The sequence below is a fragment of the Cydia splendana genome, chromosome 11, assembly GCF_910591565.1.
Source record: "Cydia splendana chromosome 11, ilCydSple1.2, whole genome shotgun sequence".
NCBI classification, from domain to species: domain Eukaryota; kingdom Metazoa; phylum Arthropoda; class Insecta; order Lepidoptera; family Tortricidae; genus Cydia; species Cydia splendana.
Genome location: NC_085970.1, coordinates 17,167,946 through 17,183,489, shown reverse-complemented (window position 1 = coordinate 17,183,489; position 15,544 = coordinate 17,167,946). Strand labels below are relative to the sequence as shown.

Genomic DNA, 15,544 nt, shown 5'->3' with positions numbered 1-15,544 from the left:
CCTTTAATCTTTACACAATCTGCTTAAAAGTAAATTATTACTTTCAAAACCAATTTAGTTTCATGTTTTATCATTTATAATTCATTTTCCCGGAGGACAAAAATAAGATGACGAAGATTTTTAATAAATTTTCATGAAAATTTTCTTTAAAGACTTCGGTTACGGTTAGATACGGCTCGGTAGGGTGTCAATCACCTCTTTGTTAAGTAAAAGGTTATTTGCCTCAACGTTCATTGTTTGAATTTCGAAATAATTCATTAACTGTAAATTCAGAGGTGGTAATTAGCTTGAATTGTGTTCATGAGTTACCTCAAACTTGACAAGTATAGGTTGAGATTAGCGGCACTTCCTGTCTATGATGGTTGCATTTTTTCACTGTTCTATGTTCTAGACGCTCAGAGACCTATAAAGAGGTCTCCCATTCCATTCTATTTTAAATCTTTATATCGTATGTTTTCACATATTTATATTTATATCAATTTCACATAGTTATAACCGCCATGTGGGATGTTGACTCGACGATCATTGTTCAGTCCTATACCTAGTCGTGTCAGCGAACGGTCTCATAGCGAAGAGTAATATGAAGACCAACACCTAGAGAGACTCTCGCTGGGTGGTTGGATCAAGGGTCAGATGCAGAAGGCGGTAATTTTGGGCACGGCGCGTATAGTACGTCGGTTTCTCACTCTGGGGCCCTGACCACCGGTTAGGTTTTTTATAATGTGGTTATATATTTTTTGTAATGTTTTGTAAGTGTTTTTATATTTTACTTTTATACTCACATTGTAAAATCCTAACCTAAGACCCTAGTTGAATAGGAGAAAAATAATTCAAGAAATTAGTTTTATATTAACCTGTCATCAAAACACAAAAGTAAAAAAGTGTCAGGCCTGTTTAAGGATTAAGGCCTCTGCAAATAGGTTTTAGATAACCTTCTATTCTATTCGTGCTCGCATGTGGCGAGATTCAAATTCAGATTAAGATCGTGAAAAACATAAAAATAAAAACACACAGTTTCATAAAGCTCCTTTCATACTTGAACGGCTGTGGGATTGAAATCAATGAATTCTTTCATCTCAGGTATTGTTATATTTTAATCTAAAGCGTAGGTGTGTACAAAAGGGTTAATAATACAACATACAATGAAACTGATATAATGTGATAACACTGATAACCTGATGTAATGTGATAGGTAACCCCCATAGTCTGTCCAATGAACCTAACTTCATAACTATTAAAAACAATAATGGTAACTGAGTTTGGGCGTTTTTCTTTACATATCTAAAGAGACCCACTGATTACCAGACCGCCTGCAGTCTCTGGCCTTATCGGGCGGCCTGCCGTTCTAGGCCAATAACGTCGAAACGATTTCGTCCAGCCGATATCTGTCGGCGCTGACCGGAATCGTCAAGCGGCCACACACTATCGGTTCGTGTTTGCCGTCAGGCCGAAACTTGAAAGAGAACTGTTAGTGTGTGGCATTTTGCGATTAACTGACAGGCTGATATCGTCCGGCGGACTGGTAGTCAGTGGGCCCCTTAACGCTTAAAGCTTTTGCCATTGATGTCGTAGAAAATATTAATAATAAACTTAGTAATGTTAAATTTATTATTCAAAAAGTACTGATTTGTATACTTGATAAAAAAATAGTATTAAAATAATTTACGTAAATACTTAATGATGACTCAGGCTAGACCGGGCCGTGCCCGGGCCGAGGCGTCCGACATGTCATTTTCTATGGCGGCTGATCGGTGATCACTTGGTACTTTCCATAGAAAAAGAAGCTCTGGAAGTTCCGGCCCGGGCCCGGCCCGGCCTAACGTGACTCACGTCATCCTTTATTCATAAACGCGCTACAAACTTCAATTAGCTAATAATCGTTTGTTTTATTCTGTCATTTTGTCTTATGTATTTGTAAGAAAGGGATAAAACATAATTAAACTAAATCAGGCCCGTAAAATTTTATGAATAAGGGGGTTAATTTATATCAAGGTCGCCATTTATGTGCTTAGTAATATGTGATACAATTTTAAAATATAAAATATTAATTACTAAGGACAAGGTAAATTGTTTGCTAATTCAAATTAGGTATAATAAACAGTTTTTTGAGTATTATACAGTGAAACCTGGTTAAGTGGGACCTGGATAAGTGAGAAACCTCTATAGCTGGGACTCATGGTGCGATCCCGACACTTTAGCACTGAATTACCTCTGTTAGTGAGATAAATCGAACCTCTATAACTGGGATTAGTTGTTGTGATTTTATAGTCACATTTACCTCTATAATTGAGACAGAGAGTGTATTTTACCTCTTTTACTGAGACTATATTTATAAGATTACATTTTCCTAATTGTTTTTTAGAATTTTATAGGAATTGACCTGTGTATCTGAGATAACGTCAATATATGACCTCTCTAACTTGGACTTAATTCATCAATTTCCGTATTCTTACTAACTCTTAGTCTATCCACAAATTCAAACGACTTCAAGTTTGATTTAGTTAATTTTTGTATTTAAAACTATCGAAACGAAAGCTGAAATCTTGATAAGTAACACGAATAAACAAATTTTCATTTATTAAATTTCTATAACGCAATGAAGTCCGTATCAAATTTAATTTAATTTTAAAATATATATCCTTTGGAGAATCATTCAAAATAAATTCAAAGAAATATTTAAACAGACTTAAAAAATGTTTAGGGACAAGGATTTACCTTATTTATTTTTAAAGATACATAATTACAAAATACCTTATTAACCACCTCTATAACTGAAATATACTCTATTCTCACCTCTATTAATGGAACCCTCTGTAAATGAGACAGAAATTTATTTGTACCTGGCTAACTGAGAGCCTGGGTAAGTGGAATACCTCTTTAAGTGAGACAAATCTGCTCGTCCCTTGAAGTCTCACTTATCCAGGTTTCACTAGTACACATTGACATGTCATTGGTTTACTTCACAGTGTCTTATAATTATGGCGTCATATATTATTAAGGTAGAAGTGCTCGACGCTGCACTCGACAGGGGCACTTTATGTCAAGTAATATAGGTTATAGTTGAACGGCGAAGATTTTTCTGTATTCAAATTTAATCCTTGTCATTTTGACATAAAGTGCCCATGTCGAATACTAGTGCAGCGTCGAGCACTCGTACTTCTACCTAACGCCATTAATAGAGACATTTTTGTATTTATGTGCGCATGACATAATCTTTGTATTTACCGACGCAACGCAAAAGAATTAACAAATAAATATGTGTAGGTAAAGTATCTACCGATAACAAACGTAAATACAACTCAAAGGGAGGGTTCCGTTACTGTTGCAAATTCTATTTCTAACTTGGGAAATACCTGTCCTACATTTTCGACGAGGAGGCCAATTCAGGTTCAACAACTTCGTCTTGACTGGATGGGTACGCTGATAGATTTTTGTGATATTTGGCACACAAACAATTTAGTGACATTTGGTATTTTTAGGTTATAAATTGTATGGAGATGACACTGATCTGCGTACCCTTCCAGTTTAAAAAATACTAAAGAACGTATTTGCGTTCAAAAATATCTGCCGAATTTTGCGGGGAGTTGCGGTGAGTAACACATGCAAAAGATGACTTCATACCTACATGCGAAACAGACCTGTGTGGAAACACAAAAGAAACACGCACATTTAAATAAAAAATAACACATTAGTTCTCATTTTGAGGCACACACACATATCACACATGGATATGTCTTTATACGATTTTCTGCACATAGTGCAATGTTTTTGACAGAGGGGTAAGTTATAGAAAGGCTAGTCCAGTTATTTATGGTCTGCTTAAACCATGCATGCATGCTTATGCACCAACCAGCGTGAGCGATCTTTAAGGGTGTATCAAGACCAGTTGGCTTACCACGACTGCCTTAGCAGTGTCATACTGACTTACATCTCGCTCTCACTAACATGCGAGTACGAGCAAGATGCATAGAAAGTACGCTAGCGTATATGTCAGTGTCAAACTGGTGTTGTTGTAGTTCAAAACTGTAACCATATGTTAAATCTGAATCGCGCCCTTGGAAAATACCTTGCCTACATTTTCGACAGGGATGTATTTCGCACGTTCTTGGTATTAAGTCAGTTGGAAAAAAACTAGAACGCGATGTCATGTTACGAACGTGACACGGAACACGATATGACACATGAGCGTGATAGATGTTGAATCATTATCCGTGTTTTTAGCTTTGGCAAAAACGGGATTTACGTAAGTTTTTTACTTTGTCTGGTATATAAATTTAATTGACTAACATAGTATTGCAGGTGACTGTACTCAGTCACCTGCAATACTACATGTGTCGCTTAACTTCAAACTCGGGTAAATCCATTCGACCCTCTCAGCAAATATCTACCCTATTACCTTTTCTTAATACCAAAATCGCATAATCTGACAGATGGATTTACCCGAGTTAGAAGTTAAGCGACTCACATGTATGTTATTCTTCGAAGGCCGCAAAAATATGTGACATCCTCTTATGGCTCTACAAATAAGATCGTGTCAAAATTTTTTGCGGCTTTCATTGTGTAACATATTATTGCAGGTGACTGTACCTAAGATCAATACGGGTTAACTTTGGCTGACCTGATTCATATTGGGGCCTGTTTACACATTGATTAGTGTGTATTGCGAGTTCATACATTTGTTACTTGCTACTTGCGTCTGGTCTGGTAGCAAATGTATGTGTAGCTGGTTTGTTACTGCACACCGTTGTATGGGGACCTTGCACTTTGAGACTATGCGCTGAAACTTGGCACAGTTGATTCTTAGCTGGTCATGAGCAGATACAGACCGGGAGACCTCGAGAGCCACGTCTCATTTAGTGGGGGGGGGGGGGGGGGGGGGGGGGGAAAGTTCGACGCTGCCGCGCTTCACTTGGAGCAATATTTCTCTAAAACTATACCCATTAGGGCATGTAATATATCATTTTCGGATAAATTAAGGATGAGGAATCTAGTTTTGGAACAAAAACAATGCACTTTCTAACAAAAAAAAAGCATAAAGTAGAAAAGACTAAAAAACGTATTTTTGATTTTTTCATAATTACCAATTTTTTTTTAAAGTGTAGCAGGAATCTGGAAACAAAAAATACAATCGTAAAGCTACACTTATTACGTTTAAGAAAATATATAGTTTATTATACAAAACTGTTGATAAATGGGACATAAAAAATAATATTAAGCGTGGGTCAGAGTGATCTCAATACAAAATATTATGAATGTGGGAAAGTTACCTATAATTTGTTCTACAATCGTTTATTTTTCTTGTTTTTCGTAAATAACTCGTAAACGATAGCCCACAGCAAAAACATATCTTTTACGTAACGACACTACAGTGTTGCCACTTTTTAATTTCTACCCTTTTTTGCCAAGCTGTACTAGTCATTTGCGCAAGTGCCGTCTTACAGTAGGTATACTCTTATTTACTGATGATGATGATGATGAAGATAAACAGAACACGGCTGTGGTATTAAATACAAAGCGTGGAATAAGGCTTTGCAAAGATTCGTTTTTAGGTCAAACAACCTATAACAACTTAAACGGTTTTCTTTACCTTACTAATGACAAATCTGTTTTCAATTGAAATTAATACCCTTAAATTTGGTCCCTGAATTAAATTTCAAGGAACTCAATTAATTGAGAATGTAGGTGAATCAATTATCTACTTCAATTAATGAAGAATTGGCCTAGAAGCGTTATTAAAGGTAAATTTCGATTTTAATTTATGATGATTAAAATAGAAGTGGTTGCTCAACTTATTAATAATTGCTTGAGACATAATAATTTTTGTGTTTAACTTTATTGCGATTTTACAAGTTTTAATATTAATTTATGATTAATATTCATAAAATAAGTGTTTTAAAATATAGCATTTTGCGTCGTTGTTCGCTTTGAGGAATATCAATAAAATAGCTAATATATTTCGAATTTAAGAAATTAACAATGCCGATCCTCTTCATGAGATTGAGTAAAGGGCCCCACTGATTACCAGTCCGCCGGACGATATCAGCCTGTCAGTTGACCGCAAAAGGCCACACACTAAACAGTTCTCTGTCAGTTTTCGGCCTGACGACTTACACGAACCGATAGTGTGTGGCCGCCTGATGATTCCAGTCAGCGCCGACAGATATCCGCCGGACAGTCCGTGGCCTCGAGTCCAGTCAAACACACATCATGAGGTAGCCGGCCGGCGATCGACACACGTTACAGCATTAGTAAATTCTACTTTATTCCTAGTACTTAAGAGTTCATAGTCCCTAAAATAAGCATACGACTTTTTGTCTTCGAACATCACGGAAATACTTAATTTATGACGCTGATATTTGCTTGTAATTTCATACACAATTTTAAGGCCAGTAGACCTTATTAACCTTAAATACGGTAGGGCTTCTGTCAAATTGAAATAGAATCAGTAAAAAAAAACAGATATGTACGTTAGTAAAATTCAACTTTAATTCTAGTAGTTAGAGTTCATAGTTGGTTCATAGGCATCATTTTAATTTTAAGGCATGAATACAACAATGCGAAGGTTGCATAGTATCTAGTTTGTCAAGACTTTTCTTTATTTATCATGTTGTTACCTCGCAGCTGTTGTTTACTGTCAGTCAAAAATAAATGTCATAGAGAGAATTATAACATAAACCTTATTTTTTTTCCCTATTAATTTTAAATGTGACATGTTATTATAGTATTTGCATGGCTTATATATTTGAAAATACAGACTTGATTATTGATTGCTGGAAGAGTAAGTAACCGAGTAAAAAAGGAGCAAACATTGAAAGATTCAAATAGGGAAATTAGCGTCCCAATATAACAACACTGGTTAAAATTTTAATAGTTCTCAAGACAACGCCGGGAGGTATACCTTCGATGGCGTTCACGGCAGCTAGCAATGAAAAGACTAGCTATTGTGCGTTTTGATTCCGCTATAAAGACACGTGGTAGAAACACTAGCGCAAGTATGGAGGTACCTGCTTAGACAAGAGATAAGACCTACGCTTGAAATTCTTCAGCTACAAGTGGGATCCGAATTATGACATCATTAATTCATTCCGTTTTAAGTTAAGAGAATATCTGGAGCAAACTGTGTTCGGAGTTACAGAGCGTGGCGTGGCGATATTACCTACCCGAAATTCTCGTAATATGTGACAATTATTACAAAAAAAGGATATGAGTCACAAGCTGCAAGCGGTGGATTCAACATACTTTTACTTACACCGGCTCTTATTTAGGTACTATCTATGTATACCAAATTGAAAGAAATGAAAATACTTTACTGTTATGTTTTTAGGGTTCCGTACCTCAAAAGAAAAAAACGGAACCCTTATAGGATCACTCGTGCGTCTGTCTGTCTGTCTGTCTGTCTGTCTGTCCGTCTGTCACAGCCGATTTTCTCCGGAACTACTGGACCAATCAAGTTGAAATTTGGTACACATATGTAAGTTTGTGACCCAAATACGGACATGTAACGTTAACAAATGAATTTTAAACATGGGGGCCACTTTTAAAATGTAAATGAAAAAATGAAAAAAAATAATTTTTCAAACTATATCATGTTACATATCAAATGAAAGAGCTTATTGTAAGGATCTCAAATATATTTTTTTTATAATTTTCGAATAAACAGTTTAGAAGTTATTCAAGAAAATAGGCAAAAAATGACCATCCCCCCCCCCCCCTTATCTCCGAAACTACTAAGTCTTAAATTTTTAAAAAAATACATAAAATAGGTCTATACCTATAGATGACAGGAAAACCTATTAGAAATGTACAGTCAAGCGTGAGTCGGACTTAATTACAGTTTTTGATCCGACCCCTACGGATTTTTTACAGAGATTTCACTCACGTTTCACATAAAAAATACATTGTTAACAGTGGCGGATTACTTAGAGTAGTAGTTTTCTTAGAGTAATTGGTGATAATTTTCTGATAAGATAATCATTTTAAATATTTAACGGTCTTACCTACTTACGAGTAATTGTAAGGTCAAATTAAAAAAAACCGGCCAAGTGCGAGTCGGACTCGCGTTCCAAGGGTTCCGTATATTACACAATTTTTAACAATCAGTGCCGAATTAAGATATTTTGATGCCCTAAGCATTTCTAGGTCACACATCGTTTTTACCACACGATTTTTTTAGCTGTCCAAAAGCTAATTTGCAAAAATAATGGCGCGTAATTATTTGGGAAACAATCGGTAGCAGTAGAAGAGTCGGGATTACATGCATAGATTCGATTTCAACCCACTCTTTTGCGGTTCGGCGTTAGGTCTTATGCGAGGCCTTCTGCCTTACGGCAAAGTTGATCTTCTGCCTTAATTACACTTGGGCGTGGATCCAAATCCAAGCTTTCCTCTTTCGCAGCTGGGCCTAATACTGCCTTTCTCACACTTCGCCAATTCAATTCCAAGCTCTCTGCTTTCTTGCATATTTTATGCATGAAAACAACCTCGCTGAGACCCTTAAATATCGAGCCGTATGCGAAGCTAGGCTGATAGAAAACTGTCCCATCCCTTCTCTGTATGAAATCCTGGATTCGCGCCTGGTTGGGACTACTTATAACTAAAATTGCGTTTTTATATCGAAAAATTTTCGCGTTCGCTTCGCTCGCGTTTTCAATAACTTTATAAGGTATGATAAAGGTGACATTCGGGTGGCGACTGCAGCAACATTACTCCGTTGCAACGTTACTGCTGCAGTACTGTCAACTTCCGTGATAAAATGATGTGACTGATTTCCATACTAAAAGTAAAAATGTATAACTGTCTATCATATTGCGTTTTTATATCGAAAAATTTCCGCGCTCGCTTCGCTCGCGTTTCTATTACTTTCTAAGCTATGATAAAGGTGACATTCGGGTGGCGACTGCAACAGCATTAGGTACTCTGTTGCAACATTACTGCTGCGGCACTGTCAATTTTCGTGATAAAATGATGTGACTGATTTCCATTCTCAGCTGTAATGCGGCAATGAACTTCTCTCAATTTACCAAAAAATCAATGTAATCTTGATGACCCTAGGAAGAGGGGGCACCTAGAAATGCTTAGGGCATCAAAATATCTTAATTCGGCACTGATTGTTAAAAATTGTGTAATATACGGAACCCTTGGAACGCGAGTCCCTCGCACTTGGCCGGTTTTTGTTATATTCATTCTACTCTTTTAAACCTTTTCTACATAATATTAGGTCTACTTGGCCGTTACCCGAGTGATTTTTTTGTTTGATACCTTGTAATAAATAATTTGGCCAAGCCCGAGATAGCTCGAGGCATTTAGTGTTCCGCTCGCATCGTTATATTTTACAGAGGTTGTTTGCCTGTTTTTATGATTCCGTATTCAACTACCCTATAGGAACCCTTATAGCCCTTATAGTTTCGCAACCCTTGTAGTTTTTACTATGCATAGCCTGCATCAAAAGTACGTCGCGGGGACGGTAATTTGTGTTTTGGGAAAGTATCCTATGAAACTCAGTGACACATTCATCCTCGATGTAATAATTCGCAAGTATATACGAAAAGCGAGCCATTGTATTCGACAACAACCTAGTGCGTAGGTGGCACCTTTGTGGCACATACAGTAAACAAACCACATTGACACATCACACGTCACGTCAATCACATGGCCTACCGCGAAACAAGAAAATCAAAATTTCGTTATCTAATCTCTCTATCACTCTTGCATATTCGAGCGATAAAGAGGCAGATAACTAAATTTCGATTTTCGCGTTTACCGGTAGGCCCTTGTTAACAAACCGCCTTGATGCATCAATGTCATATTTTATTGTCTGTGAAAACTTGTCAAAAAACAGTTTAAGGCACAGTATGTATAAGTTAGTCTATGAATTTACTGAGTCGGTAGTGCTGCACTCTGGCGGCAGAACATTGCAGTAATATCCCCTTTTAACCAGGTTTCACTATAGTAGTCAAAAATATGTTTACATTTTTTGCCTTATTACAAAGGAATAAGGTCCAAAAGTGTAAACATTATCTTTGACGTCGACTGTCCATTTTGATGAAAAAATTAAACTAGTTGAAAAACATGAAACTGAAGGCTCTCGACTGACAGCAGATGACGGCCAACAGGCCACCGGCCGACTATCTGATAATGTGTGTGTAAATTGGCCTGCAGGCCACGGACTGTCCGGCAGATATCTGTCGACGCTGACCGGAATCGACGAGCCGTAGTTCGAATAGCCGTCAGTCCAAAATCTGAAGTAGAACTGTTAATGTGTGGCCTTTTGCGATCAACTGACAGGCTGATATCGTCCGGCGAACTGTCAATTTGTAGGGATCTGTCAAAATTATATCAGACTATTGCCGGCGGACGGCCGTACGGTGGGAAACTGACGACTCGTCTGTAGTCGCAGAGGTGGCAGCAGACCATTGCCGGCCGGCAATAATCGCTTATGTTTGTGGACGTTATTGGTCTAGGACGGCAGGCCGTCCGATAAGGCCAGAGACTGCAGGCGGACTGGTAATCAGTGGGCCCCTTAAGCAACCGTGCCGCCGTCTAATTTGTTTCTGTTAGCCTCTGAGCATACCTATTCAATGTAACTTTCCGTACGTTGTTTACATGTGAGAAGTGTTTTGACACTGTAACATAGATATTAAACGTTAATTAATAGGATATTTTGTCAAAAAACTTCCTATATATCTATTGATCTATGTAACATCGATATCAGACGTTAATTAATAGGATCTATCTATCTAGTAGACAGATAGGTAATTTATCAGTCAAGTGAAAGAGATTAGGGCTAAGTCATTATGGAACTCAAGGTCACGGATACGAGTAAATTCTCGAGCTCCCTTTCACTAGACCTTACAGTCCCTCGTAAAACTAACCATATACAGCTTTACTTTAGGTTCAAGTTTGCTTCACACACTTTTGTTATTTATGTCGTTTTGACTTTTGATCTAGATTGTTTACCGTTGATTTCTTTAACTAGACAACTTAGTAATGTATTATAAAACGTTGTTCCTAAATAAGAAAAGATTCACTCAGCACGGCTCAGGAGCTTTAGAACTTGCGATCCAATTACTTAAAAGACAAGTTTGTTCCAACAAAGTAGGGCAAAGCTAACAAGACGAAAAGTTGTGTCTGCTCAAACAAAATATCTAGTGTATATCTCATCATTTATAACTTATTAGGGCTCAGTTGATAACCTTGAATGAAAATAATTGCAAAAATAATAATAATTAATCAAAAATAAACCTAATTTTGGTATTAGCACGGTTCACTATGGCTCTTAACTTGTTACAGTAATTAGTGAGTTTTGGGAGTCACCTGAAGTTCATATTTATTATTTACTCATTGCACTTACATAATCCAGTATAAATGCCTGTGCACACCGGCTTGCGTGTGCGTGACGTGCACGTGCGCGTGCGCTAAAATGGTGGAGCCGCACACGCACACGTCACGCAAGCGGTGTGCCGTCTCTCATAAGAATCTGTATACTACAACGGCGCACGCGCACGTGCACGTCACGCACACGCAGCCGGTATGCACAGGCCTTAAAGGTTCCATTCGGACGGGGCCTACTGCAGCGGTAACTGCTGACGGCGGCTGGTACCCTTCACGGCGTTTTTTAACAGTAACTACTCCAAAGAGCTAATCCAAAGAATTGGCATAGGAACTAGTTTTTTACGAAAGAGACTGCCATCTTACCTAAATATGAACGGGAACATGACCTAAATCCTACTGTTTTAATATTTCAGTGAAATTATGTTTGCCTTTGAGATAACTATGTTTACTCGCCACAAACTGTTAGTCTAAACTCTAAACTAATTAGGTAAGTAGCTGTAAATCTTCAAGAAATAAATTATTCCGCATTTGCTTTCTTTTTTCAATTTAAAAAGGTGCTTTGTAGTCGCTGTTTGCCTTATTCTGATGTGATTGTCGAATTGTTACGTCACTCAAAGTATAATTTGTATTTTAAAGTTGATTGGATGTCAACCGCAGCGTTACGGTTTTGAAGAGTGATCGGACCGGTGTATCGAAATTAGGGCATGCTCCCGGGAATTCCCGGGAATTTTATAGTGTCAAAAGAACCGGTACTGAAGACCCGGTACCGGTACTTCCCGGTTCTCATCATATGACTATTTATTCCCATTTCAATAGTAGAAATGTTTTAGTACTTTGGCTCGGGACATTAAATAACATTTAATAATGGTGATATGAAACGGGGGACCCAAATAATCCGACAAACTAACCTAGTAAAGTAAGCATTCCAATATTTTCAATTGATATTACGGATAATGGTAAATTGTAAAAATTCACCCAGTTTTCTATTTCAATTTTGTTTTTATCTGAAACATCGCTCAGTAAGTACTTTTATGCCGGTAACATAAAGGACTATGTTATTAGCAATCTATGCATGTTTGTGTCGTATATCCCGATGGAGCCTTACAGCTACTAAATTATTATATAGGTAACACGTATTTAGATGAATTAGGTGTCTATCTATTCTATACATTTTGACCCGGGTGACTTAAGCTTATCTTTAAACAACTTTAAAATCTTAAGTAGGATATTAGTTATATTCGAATAACTATTCTTCTTCGAGGAAGTTGGTTTTATTTATATGAAAATATTCCGTTCTCGGGTCGAATTTTTAACTTCTGTATGCCGTGCCGTCATAGTACTCAGTGCATCGACTACGCTACGGCCGTGCAATTATTTATATGAAAATAAGTCATTTATAAAGTTTGTACGCTAACACAAACAATTTCTTACAAATTATCATAAGATGCCTTGAGAACCGGGAAGAACCGGGAATCCCGGTTCCGGCCATGCCCAGAACCGGGAAATAAAATTCTTGGTACCGGGCCCGGTACTGCATGCCCTAATCGAAAGGTCACAAGATTGAAACTTTCCAAAAGCGGTGATTTTATTAATTTTTCCTCTACCTCTCTTCTTCCTCGCCTTATCCCGGCATTTTGCCACGGCTCATTGGAGCCTGGGGTCCGCTTGATAACTAATCCCATGATTTGACGTAGGTACTAGTTTTTACGAAAGCGACTGCCATCTGACCTTCCAACCCATAGGGGAAACTAGGCCTTATAGGGATTAGTCCGGTTTCCTCACGATGATTTCCTTCACCGAAAGCGACTGGCAAATATCAAATGATATTTCGTACGTACATAAGTTCCGAAAAACTCATTAGTACGAGCCGGGGTTTGAACCCGCGACCTCCAGATTGAAAGTCGCACGCTCTTACCGCTAGGCCACCAGCGCTTTTTACCTAATAAATAAAAATTGTTACCTAACGCTCTCTACCTATGTATCTATATAAATAGCACTAGACGTATCTATATAACAGTTGGAACACTATCTACAAAAATACCCCTTTCGAGCCTGCCTATTGTGACGGACGGGCAACTATGAAATCTAACACTGAGCATGATACGACATCTTGGCTTATTATTACAGTTATTATAAATAATCTTGTTTGTTTCAGATCAACAAAGGTATCAGAGAAGACAAAGATGGGCCTGCTGAACGGACAAGTGCATGGAGAGACGCGGCAGGCCAAGTCTCGTAAGGCCATCATCCGGATGCTGGGTAAGTTTAAACACGTTCATTGCATGGGGTCAGTTCGACCCTGTACAACAGTGTTTTTCAATTTCAATTTATTTACAATACTTTAGGCTACTAATACGTACATAGCTTCTAAGTACTTTGTGTGTTCTACCTGAACTAGGTAAATCCTGAGCTTGTGCACAAATCACTCGAGGTTTTTTCGGCTACTTTTTGACTCAACCCCCCCCCTTCCTTTGGTGATATTTGGTGAGGTTCTTGGCTACTGTGTTGTCAGTCAGTTATTTTCCTGTCCATATTTAGAAAACATGATTTATGAAAAAATCTTACTCGAGTTGTATTTTTTTAATGGGCGCAGAACTCATTAGGAAAACATTTCGCGATATAACACTACTAATGTAGTTTTATAAGTGTCTTGTAACTAACAATCTATGGATCTCAGGAATCTGAAAATAAATAATTTTTATTTTTATTTTTATTTTTATTTTATTATTTTTTATAACAGCCATGTCGCTAGAACCAAGCCGGCAAAATTGTTGAATGGCGCCCTATATTGCGTGTGTGTTTTCAAGTAGCTCTCATGTTTTGTTATTACGATGGATGTGAATTAGACGTTGTTTTTAATATTAATATGTGTCCTCATTAGAATTCACGAGGGTTACGGAAATAAACATTTTCATTCGTAATATAATCATAATCTAAGAATAGGTTCGTATCGTATTGTAATATTCGAAATATGTACATTCATTATAATAGGTACAATATATTATTTTTATGAACAAATTTAAATTTAAAATATTTTTAAACAAGTAAGTAGTCACACTAAGTAATGTGTACAAATTATAAACTGAAATAGATGTCATATATTAAAGAAAAAAGTGACGAAGCCCTCTCGTGGCGAAGACAGGATTCGAACCGGCGTCTTCTAAAGGTGGCCACTGACGAGCCTTCCAACCGTCCAGGGCTATAACCGCGAAAATCGAAGTTCGCAAATTGCGGGCATTTTTCTCTGTCACTCTTATTACGCCTTCCTTGGAGTAAAAGAGAAAGATCCCCGCAATTTGCGAATATCGGTTTTCGCGGTAGCCCCTCTGATAGCGTGGCTGCAATCCAAAATCGGTCCGTGAATGTCAAAAACGTACAATGTTTAATATTAGGATGCCGTCCATTTGGATGAATCATTGTAACGGCATCCATTTGGAAGGCTCGTCGTCGTGGCCTGCTTTAAAGTTTTACCAAAATAGGCGTTATTGTATTGATTTGTGTATCAAATTTACATGAAGACAATTGAATTAAGAGTTCCTACAAAATATTCGGGTATCTATCAAATTGAAAAGGACTCTAGCTTCGACTCGAAAAAGTCTTAATAATTGAAATGAGTCTTAAAGTGGACTAAAAAGACTCGAGTCTTGGCCAGCTGCACCAACTACCTACAATTTTATTGTGGAGTGATCAACCTCACTCAGCAGCTAAAATTTTAACCTCTTGAGACCCAGAAGCAATTGTTTCGTTTTTGAAATTGGAACCCTTAGTTACACAATAAAAGTTCAAAATAGATTTTGGAATATGTACAAAAAATTGTACGCAGGGACTTAGGAGGTTAAGCAAACGCTTGAACGGTGACAATCGGTTTAGTACCGACCCCTTAAGATATAAGTGGAGGACCCGCGCGAAATCGCCTTTTCATACAAACGTAGTCCTCGTTTTCCTCTCTGGCTATTAACATTATTGAAAATATTTTGACACAATTTGTTATATATCAACCACAGCTATGCCCCTATACGTTTGTTTTTTTATTTTATTTTTAATTAGTATAATTGGAGCATTTAATTCTTTTTACGAAATGTGTTTTTCGCTCTAAATTTTTACAATAATCAAAAAATCGAAAAAAGTCGAACGTAGGGGCATAGTTATAGTTAATATAAGTATACCTACATCAAATTATGTACAAATATTTTCCATAATGTCAATATCCAGA

At 37.4% G+C, this 15,544-nt stretch overlaps 1 protein-coding gene across 1 annotated transcript in view; it reads left to right on the top strand.

Moving 5' to 3' along the window:
* LOC134795168 (neuropeptides capa receptor-like) overlaps positions 1-14,016 on the top strand; it is an 85,866-nt gene extending 71,850 nt beyond the window's left edge. The window contains exons 5-6 of the mRNA XM_063766998.1: positions 13,487-13,590; positions 14,009-14,016. Of these exons, the coding sequence (XP_063623068.1) occupies positions 13,487-13,590; positions 14,009-14,016 (112 nt within the window). The remainder of the gene's footprint in view (positions 1-13,486; positions 13,591-14,008) is intronic.
* The last annotated feature ends 1,528 nt before the right edge of the window (positions 14,017-15,544 follow it).